Consider the following 27,004-nt stretch of genomic DNA (forward strand, 5'->3'; position numbering starts at 1 on the left):
TCGAGCCAGGCCATCTTAATGGGATTAATGGCCGGGCAGCCTCACAGTTTCTCAGTGAAAGAGACCTGGCAGGTTCGGGGTCTCGGCGTTCTCCTTAGGAAACTCGGGTCTCGAGACCCGTTCGTTTCATAACCGTCCACGCATTGCGAAGCCTCTGAACACTGGCGTCATGCAGTGTCAGCCCAGCTGAGCAGAAAAACAGCAGATTCTCACATGAGGGGCATCATGTGACGAGGCCTCTGCAGTCTGGGACTCTGTTGACGGCTTTGCAGAGAGTATCCGGGCCGAACCACCGTTCATGCAGCTCCGCTTCTGTCTGGACGGCTCCCTCCGGCCCTCCTCATTGTAACTTGTCTTAAGGTTTTAATCTTCTTCCACTTGATCCACTTTTGTCCAAATTCCTCTCATTCCGATCTGCAGAGTTGCCAGAACAACATCGCTTTCAGGCTCTGAGCAGTTTTGAGCTTTAGTTTGATGAAGCACGACCAGACTTATTGCTCTTGTGAGATTCCAGTGGTGTTTTGGATGAAGGAGCCTGTTATAGTCAAACTGGTAATCAATCAATCAATCAAGTTTATTTGTATAGCACATTTCAGCAACATGGAAGTTCAAAGTGCTTTACGTCGTGAAAAGAAAAACATCTAACACATCCTGTAGTCGATAGTTGTGAAAACCAATAGCAGACATTACATTTTGTCAAGTGCAATCATTAAAATTATCAATGCATTATCAAAAATGTTGGTGAATGTTCCGTTTATTATGGCTCAAAAGCAACTCTAAACAGGTTAGCTTTTAGTCTTGATTTAATGGAAATCAGTGTTTCAGCTGTTTCGCAGTTCTCTGCAAGTTTGTTCCGGATTTGAGTTGCATAGAAGTTGAATGCTTGCCTGTCAGTTTTATTTATTTACATCTTTTTAAAGAGATCATCATGACCCTTAAGTTTGACCTATCCTACACGAATGGAGGGATGTTGTCATGAAATATTTTCCCTAGAAATGTTGCAAATTTTACGACAAACAAAATTTAAACTGAAAGCAATTTCCATGTTCAGAGTTTGGGGGCGGGGGTACAAAAATCAGTTTGCATTGATTTTTAGAAACTTAAGGGGAAATCTTTCTCAAAACATAATCCCCCCTTTTGTGAAACCATAAATAAACTGCAATTAATCACATCATCTGCAGAAAGCTGAGCTCTGTTTTACTCTGGACCGACCAAGGCCAGACTTGTACCCGAGACACCACTTGAATAGAACCTGTCTGACAACATGTAGTGGGGTAAGACATCTCAAAAAGTGACACTCTGTGCCCCTATCTGACCAAATCCACCTACAGATGAGAAACGATGCCATCTATCACCGTGGGAAGAGTTACGAAGCAGATCCTTTGGATCTAGGTCACTCCAACATGGACAGAAAATCTGCAAGTAACAGAACAATGGTCGACCTCCCCCCGAAGTGGCTAGGTGGCGCTCTACTGGAGATGCCAGATGAAACTCTGGAAGCTCAACAACACCACTGTCCCTCCCCTACATGTTGCTGCTTACAGTCAGGTGGCTAAATTCCAAACTGTGAGAGGAAAAAAGAGGAAATATTCTTTCAGATAAGCTCTTAAAAATGTTATACGTAGCATTGTTATAGCTTTAATAAGCAGTATCTTGGATTATTTTAGAAGAATGATGATGATGGTACCGATGCTGTGGAAGTGACGTGTTTGGCTCGAAGTTATTACACCGTGAGGTGACGGCGGTGCCAGAGGAGCTTCAGTTCAAGAGTCAAAGCTCCAGGCTAAGTCTTTCTAATCTGCTCTTGACTCTGAGCGGATCTGCTAACGCTCCTCTGGGAAGCTCCGCCCCTTTTGGTCCCAGCAGTACACAACCAGTACATGACGCCACACACACATGATGGAGGGATGGTATGTTTGTGTAGATTAGGATACAGATAATTAGGCATTAAGCGCTTCATAAGCTCATCCACTTGTTTGTCTTTTGTCTTTAATTGTAATTTTTCAGATGTTTTAGTTCAAACTACTCAAACACAAAGCTTATATTACTGCAAAGGAAGTACTGATCGTCTCTTTCTGCAGTTAAACTGTGCTGTAGTTGCCCGTCATGCGATTAGCTGGTGTTAAACCCTAAATTAGCTTAATCACTCTCTAGTCCTTTATCTCAGCTAAACCAGGATTAGCCATGTATCTCCGGGGGCTACCTTTAAACGCTTCATACTGACCTTTTGACCTCTACTCTGACAGCACAAACCAACTCTTTCTAAGTAACTTTAATTTGTCCAATATGGTCATTTATATATAATTTTTTTTTTTTAATAATCCACACCTATAAATAAAAAGCTAATTACAAAAAAGCATTAGGAGAGTGGCAGACAGAAACTACAAGAAAGTTGCTGCTACAAACCTATGAGAGGTTGTAGTATTTTTGAGATGCAGGAATCAGGATTTTCTTGGCCAAAACAGATTTCTGATTCACTTTGTGTGCTGATCCATTGATTTACATTTTTATTCGAGTCATAATATTATTTTTGTTTCCTTTCCAAGGACTGTAACAGAAAAAAAAAATAGAAAAATGTGCTGCAGGTTCTTTGATAAAGCTTGTAGTTTTGAATCAAGCACAAAACGAAGGCATGGAGGCTAAATAAGATTCACCATCACCTAAGGAAAGGACAGAAAAATTTCCTTTTATTAGAATAAAGAAGCACTGTTGCTGGTGGAAGCGTTTACTGACAGTTGGAGCTTTTAGTTTTGACTCTTTGACTTTTGGAGAATCAGTCAATTCCAGTTTCTGGCTCATAACTTCCTGGTGGAGTATACAAATATTTTATATCAGCAACGTTGAATTAAGTTGTGAAACTGTAGTTCACCATCTGAAATATTTGAATGATCAAACCTGAACTCACAATAGAACATTTTTTAAAACCGTTTGAGAAATCTTTAGGGTTAGAGACTACAGCCAACCACGATAAGTTAAATTCAGCACATACTTGAGAAGGCCTCTGAAAACACTGAAATATCAAATCTACCTTACTGTACATTAATACGCGCAGGGAAACCAGCTTAGCGGCTACCAGAGGCCAACAGCCACCTTCTTCCTGTTTCCCACTCTTTGGAGTTTAGCCAATCAGTGGCAAGGAAAACAAATAGTGCTTCTGTACTCAATGCTTTGCAAAGGACAGCCAATAGCTAGTCGAGTAGCAACTTTTGAATATTTTAGGTATGCTCTATAAAAAAAATATATCTGTGAATAGGCGTGTTTTCCATAAGTTCTGAACTACTACACGATGAGTTTCCATCGTATTTCTGTCGCAGAAGCTACATTTGTTTTCATCTTTAAATACGTTTTAGGTATCGGTAAATCGGTATCGGCCGATCAGTGCAAAGTTGTTGACGGGGTTAAAAACAAACGAGTCGGAATTATGTTTCCGGGCAGAAAATGTGATTAAACCATTTCCTGATTACTCCACCAACATTTTCTTTGCCACCAGTATGAAACGTCTGTGAGAACAAGTCCAAACAGTGTGCTGCGTTATGTCTCCTTAAACGTTCAAAACTTTGTTAAATCGAGTGGCAAAGACAGCAAAGGATCGCAGCGGGTTATGAATATCATATCCAATAGCGCCGGCTCCATTCGTTCCCCATCAAAACATCTGTGACGCAAACACAGATGGAAGTTTGTGTCGCACCGATTTCATGCCTCTTGTTCTTTATTGTCATGCTGAAATTGTGCAGATCCCTCTCCTCATCCCTCCACGCCCCTCCTCATAAGTGCCGCATGCAGCATGTGTGGAAAGAGGTTTTTTTTTTCGGTCACGTGATTTCTGATGTCACACTTGCTCTGATGTCTTTGCTTCTTTATCGTCTGCCGCTAGTGACACGCCGGCCTGAGCTTCGTTCACTCTCATCCCGCCGTCTATCACAGTTTCGTTTCCCACGTTCATCTCGGTTTTGTTGTCGTTCGCTGTTTTTCCCACCTCACGTTTCCCTAAATGCGCCGCAGTGGTGCCGCTCGGACTGACGTCCTTCAAACATAAAAACTTTTAGTATTCACGCTTGTGTGTGTGTGTGTGTGTGTGTGTGTGTGTGTGTGTGTGTGTGTGTGTGTGTGTGTGTGTGTGTGTGTGTTTGTGTGTGTTTGGGTGTGCAGTCTCAACCTTCAGCTCTCCTTTCCTTTAAACCCAGGGGATTTAGTTGGTGTATAAATATGATTCACAGCCCCTGCAGTTAAACGGTGGCGCTTTCTCTTCCTTTTGTCTCCCACTCTGCGCCTGTCTGCGGATCAGACAGAAAGCGACGAAGTGAGCAACTTTTTTGACATATTTCAGCGTTAACCGAAGCGACGTGTGAAGTGAGAGCGTGCGGGTGTTTTTTTTGTGAGGAGGTGATTATCGGGATCAGGAAGTGTGTTCATGTAGCGCAGAGATGCTGCTCAAAACTCCCTGCTTCTATTTTTAGCCTCCATCCTCCTCCTCTCCGTTTCTTTCGCCGTTGCTAGGAGGCTGGCTGCTGGGACGGTGTCCTGCAGGGACCAAAAAAAAAAAAAAAAAAAAAGGTGAATGAATTAACAAAATGGTGGGAAAAGCAGCATCTAAATTAGCAGAGTTAACGTCGCACATTCAGTTTAATGTCTCATAAATTTGTTCAAAGGTAGTTAAAACTGATATTTTCTATCTATAGTACATCTAAAACAAGCTCTGTCTAGATTTCAAAAACTTCTTAAAATATGTCTTTTTCTGCCAGTTTTTGTTTGTAATTGTTGCACAATCCGCAATAACTTCAATTAGTAGTCCACTGCTAAGACCTAAATCTCTGAATCAATCCAAGATTTCAAATAAATTAGTGATGCACAAATCAACAAGTCCAAGATCAGATTATTCTAATTCAGTGCATTAAATTGAATTCTAATTTGGTATTAAAAACACTCTAATTTTCAATATATAAACAGGTTTAAATTTGAATAACTTTTCTGTATACATTGAATGATTTGGGACATAGTCTTTGCAAACAAATAAATAAATGGCCATAATCTTATATTTCTATATTTTTGTAATACTTTTATCAGCTGCTTATGTTTGTCTTATATTTTACTGTATGGTTTCTATAGGACTGTGTTACAGTCCTTATATTAAAATAACATGGCTCAGGAGTTGTGGAAAACTGGAAATTGGATTTTCCAGTTTTATTTTTAATACTGTAAAGAAGTAGATATATACATTGTGGGCCATATAAAATCTTATTTCCTTCCCTTTTTAATTTAAACTTTGATAAATTCAAAGTTTCACCAAGTTTTATCTCAGTTTTTATCATCATGTTGTTAAGCATTATAATGTCAGTCATGTTTTGTAATCTTTTGGGATTATTGTAAGTATTACACAGCGCTATTAATAATAATTTCATATACTATTTTTATGTATTATTTGCGGACATTTTACCTCCAACAAACAAATGACAAAAAGTGTATTTGTGTGTTGGATATCTTTAAATAGAGAAGAGGATAGTTATTCATTTCGATTTTGATAGGACTCATTGATAATTCAATTCGTAACAATTAAATTCCAAGAAGTACTTGAAGGGGTTTCTGTGAAATGTCTTAAACATTGTGTATTTTTATAGCTGCGTTCTCAACCACGTGGCTGTCGATATGAAAGCTCAGGTCCCTGTGAACAGGTCATATGGGCTTCCAGGCAGAGACCAACACAGCAGCTCTTTCACTGTGAACACCATGGTAAAGGCTGCACAGAGGACCTGCTTGAAAAACACAGATTTGTTTGATTACATTTACCAGACTGGAAAATATTTTATATTTAACAATGAATTCCTTTGTGTTTGCACAGTTCTGTGTTTCTGTTTGCATTTCTACATTGTGAAAATCATGGATACCTGGCAGGATTTCCTACTGACACTACGAGCAACAGATTTTGTTGCTCTCATTTAAAACTAGCTTGTCATGTTACTTGCCATTCTTGGTCCATTTCTACTTCAGGGTGTCCGTGCATCCTTAAAAAAAGTTTTCAATTTATGTATCTCAGTACCACATTCCTTTTTAAAAAATTTTTAAACTGATAGTATTTGCAGTATCCTAAGATACGTTGATCAAACTTTTTCTGGCCGATACCAGTTTATGGATATTTGCTTCAGGTTTGATGGAGGTAAACACAATTGTGGAGAGATTTTTCTTGTGATGGGAAACGGTTTAAAAAAACGACTCAGGAAAATTGGCTGTTTTTAATTTTCTACTGATTGGAGCATATTTTGTCTAAAGGCAGCCGCTTCTACAGGTTGGTTGTAAAAATTCAAGGCTGTTCCCTTTTTCAAATTGCAAGCACACCAGTGGTGTTGCTGAGTGGATAAAACTGACCTTCCTCTTCATGAATTTAAATGCATTTGGCTGGTGAAGGGCCCCAATTCCACTCTCTGTTTCCTGCCAGTTTTCCTGCCCGTATCAGAAGCAAGCAGCCCGGGTCGTATGACGGCGGACGGACGAGGGTTTTGTGTGACCATGAAGTCATGATTCAGATGATCGGTCGTGGAGCAGCAGACGTAATAAACCCAGTTTGCGTTCTTCTACAATGAGGCCTCTTTCTTTGGCTTCTATGAAATTCTCATCAGCAGTTTATGTAACGAGGGCGAAGGAAGCAGTGAAATTGTTATCAGACTCGCGGCAGAAATTCTCCAAGCGCTCATCATCATGTGCCTCAGCTGCCCCGTCCCTTTCCACCAAGTGTAATTTAATATTTCGGTGGTGGGAACTGTTTTTATTTAGGAGCATGTTGGATAAACAGCAAAGCGAGGAGAAGCCTTTGAAATCAGACCTTGTTGCAAATATTAAAGTTACTGAAATTTGACTTGCATTCATTTAACTGTAAGTGTCTTTTTTTCCTCTTCCCATCTATCTGCCTGTTGAAGCAAATATTGTACCTAACAAAGAGGCAGAACTAGACCTTTCCCCTCTAATCGCCAAAATTGGCCCCATTTTGATTGCATTTATCAATGAATATGAATAAAGATTCACTCATTGGCTTATTTCTGACCTATATTGATGTCTACTTCTCTTTTTCTCTAACAATTTCTTTTTAAGCATAAGAATACATTATACAAATAGAGGTCTGCCCAATGTGGAGTATGGTGGAGGACCTGTAATGCTGTGGGTGTGTTACCTTTCCATGCATGGTAGCAGACTGAACTAAAATTGAGTCTTTCAGCAGAATAGTGATCAATAAGATGTGGTCAAATTGACACTGGATAATTGTAGGGCGTTAAAGGACTATGTAGTGTCTTGTTTATAAAAATAAAAGTATTAAATGCCACTGATTATGATAAGCAGGTTGAACTTTTACCCTAAATATTCTAAAGGTTGGGTTTTTAAAACTTGTTCAGTGTGAGATTACACCACTGTAACCACATGAATTAAATTTATGACTATTATTGCCTCTCCTAGTAAAGATGCGTTAATGGTGACGGGGACTGTAAATGGAATAGAAGATAAATATTTATGTACCATCGGTACCATTCAAGTTATGTAGGTTCACATAAAAAAACAAAAAGTATAAAAAAAACACAAAAAAAACAGATGTGCAATGCCAGTAAAAATTTTATTTAAAATGAATAAAACTGTCCTAATACCAGCAGGGATGTAATCGCTTATTGAACAGCTGATGGGAGGAAGGATCTTGTACAACGCTCCTTTGTGCACTTAGGATGCAGCAGTCAGTCACGGAATGAGCTCTCCAGTTCAGCAACAACTTCATGCATGTTAACTATGACAAACTTGGTCCTGATACAATTTTTCCACTTCTGATACTGATATTGCAGCTTTGTGTGTTGGTCGATACCGATATTGACCTGATGCGATGTGAAGATTAGTCATACACACTTTTATTACTTGTTTTGTAATGTAGAAAAGGCTTCATCAAGTGGTATCACTAAAACAAAGAACAAGAAAAGGTATGAGGACGATCCATTACTTATTGCTGGATAGAAATGCTGGGGCGGACTAAATGCTGGAGTGAAGCGCTTATACCAGATGCAGCCCAGCACTGTCCGATATTTGTTTTTTGGCCGATTTCCGATATCAGTATCAGACTGGGGTAAACCTTAAAACGCAGATTGATTTTAAATGGGTTTTTTAGGCTTTTTCAAAAATGGAAATTATATATTATTTTTGTGACTAAATCTTAGCAATCTTTGAGCAGAATTCTTCATCCGATCAGATATGCTGGCGTTTTCCCACACGTCTCGACGGGATCAGCTGCTCGCATTGCGTCACGCCTCTGTAAGGTCGGAACCAGTTTTCTAGTAACATCCGTCTGTGTGACATTTCCACAACTGCATTCTCGGCCCATCAGGAGCCGCTCCATTGACGGTTCCCACCACTTTACGGACCGCTATGAGCCAGGTGCTCATGACTCCAGACACACAGCCCTCTGTTTACTCTTAAGTCATGCTGTTGGCAGAAGAAAACTCTTCTGCCACCCCCCTACTTTCACTCATTTCCTGTTTGGATGAAACATCAAGAAGTCTGTATTTAACTAATGTGGTTTTGGTCATACTTAACTTTTTTTTTTTTTTTTTTTTGCTTGTTTCTTTCAGTCTGCTCGGGTTTGGATCCCCGACGCGGAGGAGGTGTGGAAGTCTGCCGAGCTCGCCAAGGACTACAAAAATGACGACGCCTCGCTTCAGCTCATGCTGGAGGATGGAACGGTGAGATCATCGAATGGAAGAGTGGTGGTCACTCTATTTTTGTAACTCCTCCACCCCGTCTACTTCTGCTGCGTCTCATTAGTTCTTACTGGTCGAACCATTAGCACACAAATGGGACTTTCAAGCTAAGATGCCTCCAACGACCATTTTAAATGGATTAGCACATTTAATTTGTTCACATTAAATACAGACCGCTGTGAACGCTCTGTATCGTTCCCTCTAGCAGTCATAAATAAGCACTTCTTTTACTGCACACGCTAGCCAAACTGTTTACCATATTGATTCTTGTGATTTGAAATGTTAAATGTAACCACAAGCCCCACCAGCATGTGAAAGAGGTTTTGTGTTTGGCTCCGATTGCGTCGCTGTCCGCTTAATGTTTCCAAACTTCGCCAGCAGCTTTCTAGGAAGAAAATAATCAGCTAAAGGAGGATTAGATATCTTTTTCCAGATAATTTAGTTCAGATGAGGAGCCAGTATGTCTCAGATGTTGCTGCTTTTACCTCTGCCTTAAATAAAATCTACCTACAAAGGTTTGCAGCTCTTATCTTTGTGACTAATATATACAATATTCTAGAGAATTATTAGCAAAATGCAGCATTTTGCAGAAGAATTTGTATCTTTTAAAGTTTTCTCGCATTTTGTCACCTTGCAGCCAAACTCATCAATGCAATCTAGCAACTTCAACATCCATCCCATGGCAATTCTAAATAAAAAGCAAATGGACACTCTGTGCAAAAATTACTGCTGTTAATTGATTAAAAAAATGTAATCAGATTAATCACACTCTTGCACTGTAAAAAATCACGATCAATCGCTATGTCTAAGTTTGTAGGCTTGAGATATAAATATGCACGCAGTCGTTGCTCTTGCAGAAATGGTGACATGGGAAAGCCCCTCCTTCTGCTGCAATCCAACCAATTAAAATTCAAACAATTATCAGATTTATTTTTTCAGCAGCAGAAAGCAGGTAATGTAGTCTCCCAGTGTTCAACTGGAACTAAGGGAAACTTACTCCACTACACATTCGTTCACGTAGTAGCAAACCTGTTCATGGGACAGCTGACAGATGAGACATATTTTATTTTCTAGATCTTCGGTGCCTCAACCTTTTCTGATGCCGCCCTGAGCAACTGCCCATGTAGCACAAATCAAAAGCCACCACTCTCTGCACATTTTCAAAACATGTTTAAGAAAATATTTGCCAACTCAGTGACTTTGTCACTATACATCAACTTTTCAAACGAAAAAAAAAAAAAAATCAGTATTGACCCAAATCGGAATCAGCAGGTCATCAGTGATTGGCTAGAAAACGTTAATCGGTGCAGCCCCGGTCACATGTGAGTGACTTAACCTTCTGTCTGCTTATTTTTGCTTCATCAAAAATCTTCAGCTCAGTTCAAAAAGTAAAACTCATTAATTTATCATTCACATAAAGACACTTGTATATATCAAGAAACTCTGTGAATTTGATTACAGCTAAAAGTTCAGAAATTTTTTTTTTTACTGCATGATATCAACAAAACGTTTTAATACGAACATATTTTGGTCTATAAAATCTCTGGCAAAACGTCAGACTTGTCAGATGTCCAGCAGACCGTCACTGATTGGCTGCACAAGGATGATCATCTGTTCGATTCAGAGCTCCATTTTCAAACATGTTAATGAAAAATTCAGTGAAAATTGTTCAAAATCAACAGGGATTAACTCAGCCTGGAGAGGATTGTCAAACAGAGTTTTGAGGGGATTCACAAAATATGACATTAAATTTTAGGGGGATTTGGGTTGATGTTCTGTATATGTGGGTATTGATCGTATTGTTCGTCATTTATCACTAAAAATTTCTTACGTTACAGATTTTGGTTGTCGTGGTCACAACAAAGTTAAATTAATAATGAAAAATAAACTTACTGTGCTGTCTGAAATTTGAGTTTTTCTTGATATATAGCAGTTAATTAAAAAATTATTATTAAGTGCAGAAGATGCCTATTTCAAATAGGAATATTTTTCAAGAATAATATCTGTGGTGCTACCAGTGCTCTGCTATACTGTCACAACCATAAAGTTACCTAAAAGAAGAAGTGAAGTGTCTTTTTAAATCGTGATTTTCATCGCTATCACAACAGTGCTGCAAAACTTTCACAATAAAATTCTAAGTCCGTATCGCCCGCCATCTACATCTAGATGGGCCTGTCCTGTACTTGATGTAGAGGCTCTGTATGTTGATTTTTAAACCGTTTGGTCGTCTCTGATTCTCAGACCATTGATCACAAGCTGGACCCCAAGACGAAGAACCTGCCTTACCTGCGGAACCCGGACATCCTGGTGGGCGAGAACGACCTCACTGCCCTCAGCTACCTCCATGAGCCCGCCGTGCTCCACAACCTTAAAGTCCGCTTCATTGACTCAAAGCTCATCTACACCTACTGCGGTAGGTCGTCCATTTCCTGTCGCCTAGCCAGTGTAAACGCTGCTGATCAAAGCAGGACCAGTCATCTTTAACAGGCGGCTAACGTTTCAAAGTGTGCGATTTCACAGTTAGCTGGCCGAACATTCGTGTCTTCCACGGCTTCTGTCTTTTGTTTGTAGTCTCGATGAAACATCTTTCATACTGTACACTGTGCTGCTAAGCTGAGGAAACCGTTTATGAACGGCTGTCGCTCACTGCTGTGTCACCATGCTGGCTGAGTGTCGTTGACGTAAAACATTTCTCTCTCCCGCAGGAATCGTTCTCGTGGCCATCAACCCGTACGAGACGTTGCCGATCTATGGAACGGACATAATCAACGCCTACAGCGGGCAGAACATGGGAGACATGGACCCACATATCTTTGCCGTGGCAGAGGAGGCTTACAAGCAGATGGCAAGGTGTGTGTGCGTGTGTGTGCGTGTGTGTGTGTGTGTTACCTGAGGAGCCTTGGTTGCAGTCTCCCTGTAGCTCAGCCCTCCCTCTTTCTCCAGGGTTTGTAGGTCAAAGCCAGGCCCAAAATAACCACATGGTGGTCACACTGTCTGCAACTCACTTCTTGTTCATGTGATCTCAAAGGAGACGCCCACACAAAGAGGAAGACACCAAACTCTGTTCTGCAGTCAAAACAGACGGTTATTGTAGTAATTGTTTATTCTGACGATTAATTGATTAATCATATATATATATTTTAAAGCACATCCCACTGATTTTTTTATTTAACCACTTAAGACTTTCCACAATATTAGACATACATTAAATAATTCCTTTCCTTCTTTAAGTAAGAAAATAAACATTTTATTGCCTAAAAATTAAATAGCATGGCATTCCTTTAGTAAATCTGAACCAGGCGAAGCTAAAATTGAGAAGTTTTGACTATGACCTATTTACACCGTGTTCCAAATTATTATGCAAATTGGATTAAAGTTTTATAAAGATAAAATTTTTTGTTGTGCTATTAAATTTATAGATGGTATTGTGTGTCAGGGCTCTTTGAATCAGTCTAATTAATTTCAGAGAGCTGGTTGATTAGTTTGTCTGGTGAGCTCAATTAAAGGAAAGCTACTTAAGAAGGATGTTCCACATTATTAAGCAGGCCACAGGTTTTAAGCAATAAGGAAAAGAGAAAGGATCTCTTTGCTGATGAAAATCATCAGATAGTGTAGTGCCGTATGACAAGGTATGAACCGTCACCGTCCTCCTCTGACCTCTGACCTCAACCCTATTGAGAACCTTTGGAGTTTCCTCAAGCAGAAGATCTGAGGGTGAAATGCAGTTCATATCAAAACAGCAGCTCTGGGAAGATATTCTGACATCCTGCAAAGAAATTCAAACAGAAACTTTCCACAAACTCACAAGTTCAATGGATCAAGAATTGTGCTGCGATATCAAAGAAGGTTCTATGTTAACATGTAACTCTGTCTGTTAAGATGTTTTTGATTGAAATAGCTTTTGATTTTAGTACATCTGACCACTTAATGCTGCACATTCAAAGAATGACCATTTGCAGTTCTTTATAAAATGTTTAGAAAATCCTTTGTGCATAATAATTTGGAACATTTTGAGTTTTTTATTTTTGAAAAAAATACTGTTCTCATGGGGAGTTTTGTTCAGTAAAATTAGATTTATACTGTCATAGTTCATGACTTGAAAATTATACTGACCATCATTTGCATTGACCATTAAAGAAAATCTGGGAAAATATCACTTGCATAATAATTTGAAATACGATGTATAGTCAAACATCTTTTTTATCTGAAGTGCAAAATGTTTTTATTTTTCGTACAGTTTTGGCTTAATTACTGTTTTTGTTGAGATTTGTGTGATTTACTTGTAAGTACTGATTATTCACATTTGACTATAAACACTCTGAAAGAGAAGATGATGGGACAAACTAAAACCAATAATGGATACCAACAAACATGACCCACTTTCAACATGACCTCAACTTTTATCATGTATTTGACTTCAGTTTTCATCTTATAATGTAACTTTTTTGTTATTATTATTTGCCAGAGATGAGAGAAACCAGTCTATTATCGTGAGTGGAGAGTCCGGAGCAGGAAAGACTGTCTCAGCCAAATATGCCATGCGGTACTTTGCTACAGTCAGTGGTTCTGCCAGTGAGGCCAATGTAGAAGAGAAGGTTCTGGCTTCCAACCCCATCATGGAGGTAAGAAAACTAGTTTTATCTCTAGAAAATTACTCGAGATGTACCAATCAATCGACCAGAGTCTGGAATAGACCAATTTTTCTATGCATCAAAATGTAAAGGAAATAGAAAGCAAAGACACAAAATAAATCAGGGAAATGCCAGGATGTCAGGTCCTCTGTCAGTCATCCTGAATGCATTAAATGGAAAGTGGAATAGAAAATAAATGTTTCCACTGCCCATTAAATGCATCACATTAAATAACTCCCAGTACTTTCAGTTTATAAACACATCATTCTGCAGCATGAACTGTGATGCCCTTGCTTTGACCTTGACTGAAATCTGTTTGACTCAAGTTTATTTGAATTGCATAAAGCAATTCAACGTGCTTTATGTAATAAAAGCAGAACACAATATACAAAAAAACCTGACACAATTTGATTTACGTTTTTAAGTCTGAATGCCTTTGCGTTCCTGTATTCATAAACGTTCTTTATTTCAATAGGGGATCCTGTCCTCTCTCCTTCATTCACATCCACTGACTCCTCCTTTCTTCCTCTCCACCTCTCTCTATGATCTCCTCACCCATGGCTGCTCTTAGCTGTGAAAGCAGAAGTCTTCCCCTCCAGTGTTTCTGCTTTTCTTTAGCGTATTTCTCTTCCCTTGGTCTCGCCTTCTCTCCACCCTGTTGGTCCCTTTTTAGCCACCATGCTCACATCAGTCTTTAGCCACTCGGGGATGGGCTCACAGAATGAATAAACGTCTTTCTCCTCGTGTCGCAGCGGTGATGTCACCTCCGCCTGTAAACCTGGATTTAGAGCAGATGGTTGCATCAGCCTTGCTCGCCGATTTCAGAGAACCTGCCTGTGTGAATGCCCGCTTGACAGGGAGAGAGGGAGTCGGGGTGTGTGTGCTGTTTGCTCATGCTTGGCTGATGCAGACAGAGATTGGAATACCTGCTCTGCTGAATGCTTCCTTGTCTGCAGTGAAAGACTGTGTGTTCGGCCTTAACTCAGCAAGAACCCGCTGCGCTCGTGCTTAATCTAATTTTGTTCAGGCTAGCTGGTATTCAGCTTTGATGTGTGTGTGTGTGGGTTTATGCGGCTCCACCCGTCTGCCGACGATTCCTCCAGGGCTCATTGATCAATGATCCTCGGAGGATGGGGGTCTGGCTGCTGACTGCTGTTGAGTCATTTGAAAACATCCAGTAGCTCAGAAGGCAGTGTTACCCTTCAAAAAGCCTGGTGTGTAGAAGAACTGATTCCTTAAAGGAGAGTATGTCTATGTTCTCATCTGTTCAACACGCAGATGAGTGTGTTGAACACTCATCTGAACACTATAGTTTAAACTTCTAAAATGACTGAAATCTTACCTCAATACATTTATCAATATTTCTACAGAAATTTGCATCACAGTTTGAAAATAATAGATTGTGAGGCCAAACCCTAATTGCACGAGGAGGGTGGTGCGGATCCCCTCATGCCCAGTTCAACGCGTCAGCTGTAAACCTAGCTTAATCCGTCTTTACTGTCTCTGGTACTGGTGTATAAGAAACGCTGTTTAAACAAATGGCGCTTAGCCTGGTTGGGGGGACAAATTCAGCCTGGTGGCCCGCCAGGTTTATAATACACTGGAGGAAAGCCCTGGTTTGTCTTCACAAAGTGCCAAGGTGGAAAGATGTTAGCATTTAGCTTAGAGAAGCCATTGCTGCCCATCACTCTGGAAAGGGTTATAACGGCATTTCCAAACAATACAGGAGTGGGCTCTCCAGCTAATTCACTCCAAAGGACTTTCTCCAGAGAAATTGCAACAAAAAAAAACCTCACAGCTACTTCTCAGACAGCTACAATCCTTCGTTATCATGTTACATGTTAGAGTTCATGACTGGAGAGTTATAAAAAGATCAAATGAAGGTGATTCGTTAATCGGGCAGAACTGGCACTGCTAGAAAAATTTTCAAATGGGCGAATAAGGAGGGGAATGAAAACGTTTCAGACCTGATCTGATGCACTCTTACACTATAACCTGCAGGGGCAGTGCGGAATCCCCTTTAATCCGACTTTCAAACCCCAGAGTGCGGAGCAGGTGGAGTGTGCCATCAGCCCTCCTAAAGTGGCAGTTTGTAACTTTTATTAGTTTCACCACAACTATGTCTACCAAAAATAAAACCTGTTCAACATCCTTATAAAGTCTTAAATTCATGAATGTCAGATTCACCCTGTTCACATTGATTTCTGCCTCATGAAATTGTGTTTCTTTGCTCTTTTTCCATGGTTGTCATTGGTGGCCATGAATGAAGTGACATGGATTTAAATATTTATGGTCAATACTTTGAATAGGCTTCAAATATGCTGATTTCATTCCATTTCTTTTGGTACCTTTCCGAGCAATTTTACTGACAAATATGCAAACTTTAATGATCATAAGATATTTGTTAGCACAATGTGACTCTCCTTTTTCAGGCCATCGGAAACGCAAAGACCACCCGGAATGACAACAGCAGCCGCTTTGGCAAATACATCGAGATCGGCTTTGACAATCGATATCGCATCATCGGGGCCAACATGAGAACATATCTGCTGGAGAAATCCAGAGTGGTGTTCCAGGTGAGGGCACAAATGCACACGTGTGTGAAGCTGCACGTGTGATTTATGATGCAGCCTCGTCACTTCCTCTGTCTCTTTAAAAACGCCTGCTCTCTCTGAAACTCCGCCTTCAGGAAGTCATGACAACATGGCTCCTCTCTTCACCCTTTAACAGTTTTACCAGTGATGCTCTGTGAAGTAACTGCTATAATGAGCGCAACAGATTCACAGGTGTTTGCTAATTGTTGCTGGCTAGTCTGAAGGAGCTGCCAAACTTCTCAAATTTTTTATTTGTTAGAAAAGAAAAAAGACCTTTATTTCACAGTAATGCACAACTTTGTCAATCTGTCTCAAATACATTAAGGTCTGTTTTCTGAAATTAGAAGTGATGTAAAAACATTGGAGTGAGAGATTTTTACAAGCCACCGTATAGTCTAGGAAATAAGAATGGATATTTCAGATGAAGAAATGAACCTGTCACACCCAGTGCCAACTGTCAGCAAACAAACCAGGCCAACCTGACGAAGTCGTTTCCTTTGCTCTATAATCACATTGGAGATACTCCAAGATGGCAGTCCTTGGCTTTATCTAGGTCAGATGTTTAAAAGAAGGGATCGCTTTTACTCCTTCGATGAATGTCCAAAATTAAATGTGATGTTACATTGTGAGAGTTTATCAGTGTCATTGATGCCCTGGAAAATGTAAGTTGTAGTCTGAGGTTTTTTTATTTGCCCAGGCAGTAGCTGTGGGGCTAGCTCTGGTGTGTTTTATGCAGACCAGGTATTCAGGAGTTACTTCCTTGTTTATAAAGTCTACTTTCCTTTTCCTTTTCTTTCTGAGTGTCTGGTTTGTTCAATGGTCCAACTACCATTTTAAAAACTCACTTCCTTTTGCTTTTATGTAATTTGGTTTTTATTGCATATATGTGCGTGCTCATCCGGTCTTACTGACTTACTCGTAGATCCAGGAAGGCAGCTTCTAAATTAAGAACAGATGTTTGTTTTGGTGTCAGAGACGGCGCTGTTGAGGAATGAGGATGTTGCCTTTACTTTCTCTTCTCACACGTCTTCATGCCTTGCACCTGAAACTCATATAAAGGTTTACATTCTGTGCTTGAGGCTTTCCCGTTCCGGTGTGGGTCACAGGTGCCAGGCTGCATATTTTGATTTTAATACGCAGCACTGATGTGCTCCGTTTGGAGTTTAACACAGGGAGGCCATGTTTTGTTTCCTGTAAGAGGGTTTGTGTGCCCTGGAGCAAAGTGCTAGTTCCAGATGTTCCAGTTCTAAAAGTGTCAAGTCATGACACTTGTAATCCAAAGTACTCCTATAACGATTTAAAACATATGGATACGTTTGATTTCAAATTGTTCTATTTTAGGTCCATCTACTTGTAGTTTTTGTAGCTTGTGTGTTGTCAGGTTTATATTATTTGTTCTTCCTGCTCTTCAGGCGGACGAGGAGAGGAATTACCATATCTTCTATCAACTCTGTGCATCAGCTAATCAGCCTGAGTTCAAGAATCTGAGGCTAAGTAAGTTACATGAACCTCCTCACTTACCGTTCAATTACACCAGGAAAAAACCCCATAAGACACGAGTTGGACAACTGTTTTCTGGTTAAAATATCCTTGTTTATTGACATCTTTAGTTAAAATTCCTTTTTTTATTATTTGAGATTAGTTACCCATAAGTAAATAATTTACCAAAAGTTAGAAATTGTTTTCAAAGAAATGTTTTTATTGCACCAGTAGGAGTTCACCGACTGCACTTTTCTTTAAAAGCCTGAACTGCTGATTCCGGTATTGGCTGATACCATTTTTCTTTTATTTATCAGTGCACTCCTAAATACTAAACCTTTTTACCATTTTGCTCTTAATGAAGTAAGAGCACAAGTAAAACAATCTGATATTACCTTATTAATAAGCAGTGGTGTCTTACCAACTTTAGTTTTAAAATTTACCTCAACTAGAGTGTCCGTAAGATTTCAGTCTTTTTTTTGTGCTACTAAATATTTCTGGATATTTGATGCTGTCTTTTGGCCAGGACTTCCTTGAAGAAGAGGTCTTTAATCTCAGTGGGGTTTTTTTAGACTGGTAAAAAAGGTTAAATAAAAAAATTAATGAAAAAAATCCAAATTTGTCCTTTTTGTAAGCAGGAGTTCAGTTGTCGTATCAGTATCAACAAGACGTGGGGAACGGGGAGTGATTAAAATCTGTTTAGAAATGTATTTTGTCTTAGTTCTCTCAAATATATCTCTAAGAGCTTTTACTTTCAGAGAAGTATTTAGAATATGTATAACATTGTGATTGTATTGTTTAAAAAAAAAAAGTTGTAGTATTTTCCCCCTGCTTTATGGTTAAATTGAACATTTCCTGTCTTAAAACATCACTACAATGAATCATGTTTCATGTTAACTCAGATGGATCCAGTCATGTTGGACCAACTTACTCACTGAGTCAGTAGCTGATCAGGCTCCCACAGCGGACCTGCACCTGCTCATCCTGATTTTAGATGCGCGCGCACACACACACACACACACACACACACACACACACACACGCACACACACGCACACACACACGCACACACACACACAGAGTGACAGCTGCTGTCTTTTCCTCTCCTGCTGACTTCCTGGATCTGTTAATGGGGTGGTTGTCACAGTCATGTTACTGCCTCTTGTTGCCAGGCAACAGGCCATACTCTAATTAAGTGTTAAATGTGTATAAAGAACGTGATTGTGTGAAAGTTTGGGTTTCATCACTCTCACACAGAGGTGCTTTTGATTTAATTGGTCTTGCAGAAACTCAGCCAATCACATGGCGGCCGATCAGAAAGGGAATGTTCTCAGGACAACATTTCAAATAAATGTCTGATTCCTAATTTCTAGATTTGTGTGTCATCTTCTTTCCGAGAAGGAAATGGTCAGTGTTGACTATTAATAGCAAAGCACAGTGTCCGTTTTTCTTTTAGATTTCACGCGTGCAGTTGAAATTTAGTGTGTTGTGTTGACAACATGACCGCTAAAACCAATGCTAGTCATCGTCAGGGAGCAGCAGGGAACTTGTACATGTCTGCAGTTAGGAGAATCATTAAAGTTTGCATTTAACACATTTACCTAGAAACACCTAGAAATAATCCACCTTTCTCCTCTCAGGCACCGCAAACGACTTCCTCTACACCAGGCAGGGCCGCAGTCCCGTCATCGAAGGTATAGACGACGCCAAAGAGCTTCGCACCACTCGCCACGCCTTCACACTTCTGGGTAAAACACACACTTCTGCACGTTCTCTATTAACACCTCCAACTGCTGAATTGATCCTGCTCCTAAAATGCAGCAGATACTGAGCGTTTGATGAATGTGTTTGTCTGTCTTTGCGTTTTGCAGGTATAAACGAGTCGTATCAGATCGGCCTGTTCCAGGTCTTGGCTGCTATTCTTCACCTTGGAAACGTGGAGATAAAAGACAGAGACTCAGACAGCAGCCTTATTGCTGTGAGGAGGCTGTTTTTGTTTTAGTTTTATATCCGCTTTAGAAATGTTCTTCCTAGAACTTGTTCTGTAGATATATTTACATAGATACATAAAACTTTCACAATATTAATCAGTTACATTGCATGATGAATTAAAATGGGCTTGGTGATTTTTGTTATGATGATTAATATTTTTTGAAGGGCAATTTTGTTTACATAATCCATTTTTGTGTATGGTTTTGGCTGTGAGTGTTTTTCATGTTTTGTTTTTGGTTGTCATGTTTTATTTTTGATATTTAAAATGTCTTTCCAATGCCAGCGATTAAGATTTCTTTACAGATGAAAGTTGCATTTGCCCTTGCATTTTTAGGCTTCTGGGACAATTTATCATCCAGCAAAATATGATTGTTGTGACAATGTTCTAGATAAACAGAAAGTAATAGTTTTATGACTAAAAAAAAAAATTTTTTTTTCCCTGATGTATTTAGAAGATGAATGTTTTCGGCTTTCTGCTTTAGCCCAACAATCGTCACCTGACGGCGTTCTGTGAGCTGGTGGGCGTGACCTATCAGGACATGTCCCAGTGGCTGTGCCACAGGAAGCTGAAGACGGCCACAGAGACCTACATCAAGCCCCTGCCCCGGCTTCAGGCCACCAACGCTCGCGACGCTCTGTCCAAACATATCTATGCCAAGCTGTTCAGCTGGATCGTAGAGCATGTGAACAAGGCTCTGGTCACCAACGTCAAGCAGCACTCCTTCATTGGAGTCCTGGACATCTATGGGTACGTACAGTACGAGCAGCAGCTGAGCTGTGGTTGAAGAGATGAAGAGACAGGAAGATGTAAATGACAGAAATGAGGTGCAGTCAGTGTAGCTTCGCTTTGATTTACCGTGGATTACTCCACCTACATCAGGTGTTCTAGCGGGACTTTTCTGTCCGGCAAAAGTTTGAGTCACTTGAGGCTAATGGTAGCTGACATATACCCTAGCTAGCTGTTTTGCTTCTGTCACTGGTGAGTTCAAATTTATTGCCAGTTTGAATTGGATGAAGTTCCTACATTTCTGAGATCCAGATCTGACATTTTAATCGTAATGGTCTTAAAAAGTCTTGAATTTCCATTGGTGAAACCTGCAGCTGTGCTTTCTAGCAGCATTAATACATTTTATTAATACATTTTATCTCTTCACAATTTTGTACATCTAAAGACAAAAGTCCTTACCCATCACCTCAGATTTGATGGTGAGCTCCCTTTAACATCCATTGAGACTTGCCAGAGATTATCAGTTGGATTTAGCTCTGGACTTTGACTAAGCCATTCTAAATTGCAGGAAGGTGGATCTTTGCTCATGTCTTATGTCTCATGTTTAGCATGATGCCACACATAGCATTTGCACGTTTGCAGAAAAACTTTTCAGTCCCATTCGACGAGGGCCAACATATCCCACATGGCTTGTGGAAAACTGGACTTTTTATAGCTTAGTTTTTAATCAATATGTATCTTTTAATATTTCTTCCATTATGGAGGGTTTAGTAGAGGGCATGACTTATAGTTGTCCCAGTGTACCAACTTGCATTTAGACATTCAGTGTAATGTCTCATCAAGGTAAAAATCTGACTGTACCAGAGTGATTGAAAAAGCACGTAAGTGTAATTTACTGTTGTTGTTTTTTTTACATCAGTATGTAGATGTTGTAGGTTTATAGTGCAAGTGCAGTGATTTATCTGTTATCGTTTGACTGTTTAGGTTTGAAACGTTTGAAATCAACAGCTTTGAGCAGTTCTGCATCAACTACGCAAATGAAAAACTGCAGCAACAGTTCAACATGGTGAGCTGCGTCGATTTATCCACTAAACGTCCCATTACACACACCACCAAACATTTTCCTGACCTTTAAACTGTCTTTTTATTGCTGTTTGTTTGCGTATTTTGTATGAAAACAGCACGTGTTCAAGCTAGAGCAGGAGGAGTACATGAAGGAGCAGATCCCCTGGACTTTGATCGACTTCTATGACAATCAGCCCTGCATCAACCTCATAGAAGCTAAAATGGGCATCCTGGATCTGCTGGACGAGGAGTGCAAGGTACAGAGTCAAACATGGAGCATCTTCTCGTATGAAGTCAGGAAAAGGTTTTTATGCACAAGCTGTGAGGGATTGGTGCTTATAAATCTCAGTGTTTCCCCCAGGAAACCCGCTAACCCCGGCAGTAGAGCGAGGAAACATTTTTCTAAATCATCTGCGGAACAAGCGCGACATCTGTCTGCTGCTTCGCTGCTTTATCGATCGTTTTCTTTGGGTTTTCTTCAGATGCCGAAAGGTTCTGATGACTCCTGGGCTCAGAAGCTGTACAACACCCACCTGAAGACTTGTTCCCTGTTCGAGAAGCCGCGCATGTCCAACCGCGCCTTCATCATCCAACATTTTGCTGATAAGGTGAATTTCTCAGTGTCTTTTTTTTTTTTTTTTTACCCCCCCCCCCTCAAATCAGTTTTATTAAATAAGGTAAACAAATAGTTTAAGTTCAGGTTGGTTGTCTTTACGTCTCACCATAACATGTATTGGTTTAAAGTATTAGACATTAATGAAACAAATTAGTTTATGTTTTATAAAGTAGCGACAGAAAAAAAGTTAAGAGTAGTATAAACTTTTGTTTGTTTTATCCAATCTTTAATATGATCTTATTTATTAAATTATTGTTTCTAAAAATAAAAAAATTGGTGAATTAGTTTATAGACAGAAATAATATTTTGTTGTATTTATTTAAAAGTTCTTTGTATCGATAATTGTGCTGCACTGATTTTAGTACATACCAGGTCATCTGTTGTGCCATAATCTGTGCTTTTTGCAAACCTTAATCTGTCCTATTCTTGATGTTATATATCTAAAAACAAAATGCACGTTGGGATCTTGAGTCGCTGTTGTTGTCGAGCAGGTTGAGTATCAGTGTGAGGGTTTCCTGGAGAAGAACAAGGACACAGTAAACGAAGAGCAGATCCATGTGCTGAAGGCCAGCAAGGTGAGACGCACCGCGCCGCCACCACAGTTTGTCCAGCCAGAAACGGATCGAACGAACTGCCTTAAAGTTAAAGGATGATAAGCTTAAAAAATGCATTTAAATAAATAAAATTCAGGGAAATAAATAAAGCAAGCCAGCTGCTTCTTCAGGATAAGCTGTGAGAAGTTCTCCAACTATCAATGTCACTTGAAGGATAGGGGAAACAGCGCCCTCCACTGGCCACATCAGAATGGTGATATTAGTCCAACAACAATAGAATCAGCTCAGCATTTCTTTTAAACGCACATTTTCAGATTTTATTTCAATCTTAAACACACTCAGAGTTTAACTGGTTTGTGCAAACTGTCCAAGACGAATAAGAACAAGATGAAATGAAAGCCAAATGTTCCAGTTTAATTTAAAACATTTCAGCAGCTTGTTACAACTATTGTCTGTATAATTTATCATCAAGCTATTTAGGATATGTTGTTGTGCTTTTGTATTTGCAGATGAAACTAAAACCCACACATACTCACATAGCGATCTTAATTAGCTTAAAAGAAACCAGTATCTCTTTTTTTTTATTTGTGCCTTTTACAAAATAACATTTGTTGCTTTGCACACGCTAATCAACACACATGTAAGCTACGACTGTTTCTCTCACACTGACCTTCAGCTGTTCTTTTATAGACCTGAACAGGAGCAGAGCTGGGTAAGAGGAAGTGAAAAATAAAACTTTAACAACCCTAACAAGACCTCCTAATGTTCTCAAACCCACACTGGAGACAATCAAGATCAGGGGATAATTAACTTCTAATGAGATTTAGTTTAATTTCCATTTTAGTACTTCATACAGCTAATCTAATCATTTTGTGTGTGAGTTGACACTCTGGTCAAACAGTTTCACAACAGAGTGAAGAATCTGTATTTATCATAAATGATAAACGATCAGGAATGCCTTTCAATGCGATTCACTTCGATTCTGACACTGGAAGATCAATGAGGCTCCTGATTTTTGAAGGTACAGTTCATAACGAGCCACTAACTACTAATTCCATCATCATTCAAAACGTTGCGAGAAAAAATACTGAATTCTCTGTTTTTAATTAAGCAGCTGTCTGCTGTAGTCGCTACGATAAATCACATCAGAAAGTTGTCTGCAGTGGCTCGATAAGTGTTCACGCGCTTTCATCTTTTTCACATTTCGTCACAATACAAACTCAAAAAGTGCATTTTGTTGAGACTGAATGTGACCAACATAAAGTCATGCATAGTTGTGGAGTGGAAGGAGGATTAAATAATCCACATATACAATAGTATTTCTAGATTTCACTAATTTCCCAAGATTCCTAAATACAGGAATTTCACTAAAACAGATTCTTTTTTTAAACTTTTTTCAGTCCTTTGATGTCTTTTTGTGATTGTTGCAGCCTAAAACTACTAATTTTGCAGAACTTTTTTCAGAATGTTGCGGTCAAAGTTGCAATTTTATTATTATTATTATTATTATTATTATTATTATTATTATTATTATTTATTAACTTTATTTTTGGAATGTTGTTTTACAAAACGTTGAAATTGCAGCACATAAACTTCCCAAAAAAACAGGATTTGCAACAAGTGCAAATAAAATTTATACAAATAAAATCATGACCTGATGAGGGGCCACACATTGGTCATTCAAGTTATCGCAAAAAGGTATTCAAAGTAGCAACATCATAAAAAGTTTCCTGCAAAAACAAACAAACTAAATTGCAAAGGAAATGTAGAAACAAGGGTCAGGTCATGATCCAGGAAGTTAATCTAGATTAGGGTAAAGGGAATTGGTCAAAATTCACTTGTGTTGCAGCGATTGGTCAGAAAAGATGGAAATAAAGAAAACATTAAACCGTTTGGTCAGATTTGCAGAAAAGTTGTGATGATGGGTGAAAATTGCAAGTCCGCACAAAATTTGCAAATGAGGGAATTTGCATTAAGAGTTACAATCTAAACTTCCTAAAGAGACAGATTATTGTATTTAGAAAAACACACACACACACACAAACACACACACACATTCTCCACAGAACAAAGAACAACTCAACAAATAAGAGCTGACATGTTTCTACATGGATGATTTTATTGACCAACTTTACATCAACATGGTTCACTGGAAACATTTTTTTAAAGTAATGTTTCCATCCATTTATCCTCTTCCAGTTTTATTTTAATTTTTAAGTTCTTTTTTGTTTAGAGCAGGATGATAATCATTTTTTAACTCCCTTTAAACTTTTTCCTTTAATGCCATGTGTTTCTTTGTAACTGTGTGTCCATCTGTCTGTCTGTCGGTGTGTGTGACGCGTGTGTGTGTGTCCTCATCATGACAACCTTCCCCGCCAACAGAAGGTAAACAGAAACGTTCTGACTGCGCCGGTGCGCCTGTAGCTCTTCATTTAACTTTTTTTGCCTTTCTTTCTTCCTCGTCTCTCTCTTCCTCTCTTTGTGGCACCGAGTTATTTCACTCTAAGCGCACTGAGGAGTTTGACATTGTGTGTGTGTGTGTGTGTGTGCTGCATGGGGGTGGGAGCAACAGTGGCACTGCAGGGGGGGAGAGGTCAGGACTCATCTCTACAGTCAGGAACAAAGGAGGAGAGTGTTTTTATCTTCCAGAGTGAAGCTGAGAGCTGAAGGCATTGCGGCTGTCCTGCTTAACGAGGCGGTTAGAGAAGCAGCATGGCGCCGTGAAGCTGCTCACATAACCCCGCATCTTCATCATGTAACCTCGGCGTTATGTGGGACTGACTGACGGTGTTTACGTCCTAACACTATGGCCGGGTTACGCCATACGGTCATGTATGACCTTCGTTTTGTCATACGTGACCAAACTTTTAACGTTTTCACCATGTTTGTTTTTTCTATTCGTTTTTTTTAACTTTCAAACTAATTGAGTGATCGTGTGACCTCTACTCACGTATTTGAGTCTGATTAACTATCTCGTCTAGAAGTAACAAACACTCGTGTTTCGTTTCACGAAATGTTAAAATGTAAAAACTTCTATCAGTAGTTATGAGGTACAAAAGCACATTTGCTGTCGTTGCTTTGGGCAAAGCTTAAGAAGAGCCTAATGGCACGGCTGGGAGACTCTAGCCTTCAGCCTGCAGCGTCTCCCCTTGTGCATTTTGGTTGCTAACGGTTACCGGGCTGCCGTTTCCAGTTCGACCTGCTGGTGGAGCTGTTCCAGGATGAGGAGAAGGCGACCACCCCCACCGGTCAGGTGCCCGGCACCGGGGGCCGGACCCGCCTCAGCATCAAACCGGACAAGGGCCGGGACACGAGCAGCAAGGAGCACAAGAAGACAGTGGGCTGTCAGGTGGGTGATACTGCCCCCTACAGGCTCACATACAGACACACACCTGATCACAAATAGAAAAAAAAACATGTTCTTTATAGTACTGTATCGTTTAATCGTGATTAATCGATTATTGAAGTAATTATCAATGATTCATTGATAAAAATAAAAAAAACATATTTAGAGCAGTGTTGGCTGCACCCAGTTCAAATTCACTAAAGTAAAGCTTCATTATTGCCTGTCAGGTAATGGAACGTTTATTTTCTTATCATTTAATCTATTTCTAATATTATATTATATAATGTTATATTAAAACAAACGCTGAGTGAAAAATGTGCATATGTGACAATATTTTTGATGCGATTAATCGATTAATTGTTTGAACAATCAATCACTGAAACAGTCGCTGGTTCTCTCTTGTAGTTTCGTAACTCGCTCCAGATGTTGATGGAGACTCTGAATGCCACCACTCCACACTACGTCCGCTGCATCAAACCCAACGACTTCAAACTGGCCTTCTCGTGAGTCTCCTCTCCCTACTTTCTTCTCCCTGCATTGTTTTTTTTCTTTAAATTTACTCCCTCGCCTATAATGTAGCCCAGTCGTTCTGTTTTGCTCCAGTGTGCCTGCAGACCAACATGCTGACTGTGGTTACGTGTCGTTGGCAGGTTTGATCCAAAGCGAGCAGTGCAGCAGCTCAGAGCTTGTGGCGTCCTGGAAACCATCCGCATATCTGCGGCCGGCTTCCCGTCCAGGTACCCAAACATCCTTACAATAAAAAATGAAAAACTAAAACAGCCGCAGCTTTCTGATGGGATTGTGTAAAGGTGTGATCAGTCTGATCTCTTTAGAAGTGCTATAAGTAACAAGGCTCCACGTATTTATGGATACATTGGTAATTATTACAAAATAAAACTTTATGTATACATCTGGGAATCTACTCATGCAGTAAAATCGAATAATGTATTTGTCTAAAAGTAACATCATTTTGACAAGCTTCAAGATGCACGAGTGCACCACAGCAGAAGATGTTGCTTTTATTTCTACAATAGCAGCTCTCAGACTTAACATTTGATTTAAAAACTAAGATTTCACTGTCAGAAAAACTCATTTGTTGACTTTCTCCAACTACAGGAAGCTTTTTTTGATTAACTATAACTATTAGTCGATGTCAAACATCTAAAAGTGGAAGAGTCGTCGGTCACAACGTCCTCACTGAAGAGGGTGGTTGTTGTCGGTGTATTCTGATGGTTTTGTTTGTTGGTGGAGGCAATGACCAACAAACGATTTCATTTGTT

At 39.6% G+C, this 27,004-nt stretch overlaps 1 protein-coding gene across 9 annotated transcripts in view; it reads left to right on the forward strand.

Moving 5' to 3' along the window:
* myo5aa (myosin VAa) overlaps positions 1 to 27,004 on the forward strand; it is a 63,425-nt gene that overhangs the window by 4,911 nt on the left and 31,510 nt on the right. For 7 of the 9 annotated variants that reach the window (XM_044096772.1, XM_044096770.1, XM_044096795.1 and 4 more), the window contains exons 2-18: positions 8,592 to 8,702; positions 10,962 to 11,133; positions 11,426 to 11,570; positions 13,186 to 13,342; positions 15,784 to 15,927; positions 17,358 to 17,439; positions 19,065 to 19,172; positions 19,296 to 19,402; positions 19,899 to 20,164; positions 21,128 to 21,209; positions 21,325 to 21,465; positions 21,691 to 21,816; positions 22,316 to 22,399; positions 24,761 to 24,763; positions 25,572 to 25,727; positions 26,130 to 26,227; positions 26,375 to 26,461. In XM_044096772.1, the coding sequence (XP_043952707.1) occupies positions 8,592 to 8,702; positions 10,962 to 11,133; positions 11,426 to 11,570; positions 13,186 to 13,342; positions 15,784 to 15,927; positions 17,358 to 17,439; positions 19,065 to 19,172; positions 19,296 to 19,402; positions 19,899 to 20,164; positions 21,128 to 21,209; positions 21,325 to 21,465; positions 21,691 to 21,816; positions 22,316 to 22,399; positions 24,761 to 24,763; positions 25,572 to 25,727; positions 26,130 to 26,227; positions 26,375 to 26,461 (2,069 nt within the window). The remainder of the gene's footprint in view (positions 1 to 8,591; positions 8,703 to 10,961; positions 11,134 to 11,425; positions 11,571 to 13,185; positions 13,343 to 15,783; positions 15,928 to 17,357; positions 17,440 to 19,064; positions 19,173 to 19,295; positions 19,403 to 19,898; positions 20,165 to 21,127; positions 21,210 to 21,324; positions 21,466 to 21,690; positions 21,817 to 22,315; positions 22,400 to 24,760; positions 24,764 to 25,571; positions 25,728 to 26,129; positions 26,228 to 26,374; positions 26,462 to 27,004) is intronic. The other 2 variants (XM_044096771.1, XM_044096814.1) reach the window with 1 other exon arrangement.

Source organism: Gambusia affinis, linkage group LG02 (assembly GCF_019740435.1).
Source record: "Gambusia affinis linkage group LG02, SWU_Gaff_1.0, whole genome shotgun sequence".
Classification (NCBI taxonomy): Eukaryota; Metazoa; Chordata; class Actinopteri; order Cyprinodontiformes; family Poeciliidae; genus Gambusia; species Gambusia affinis.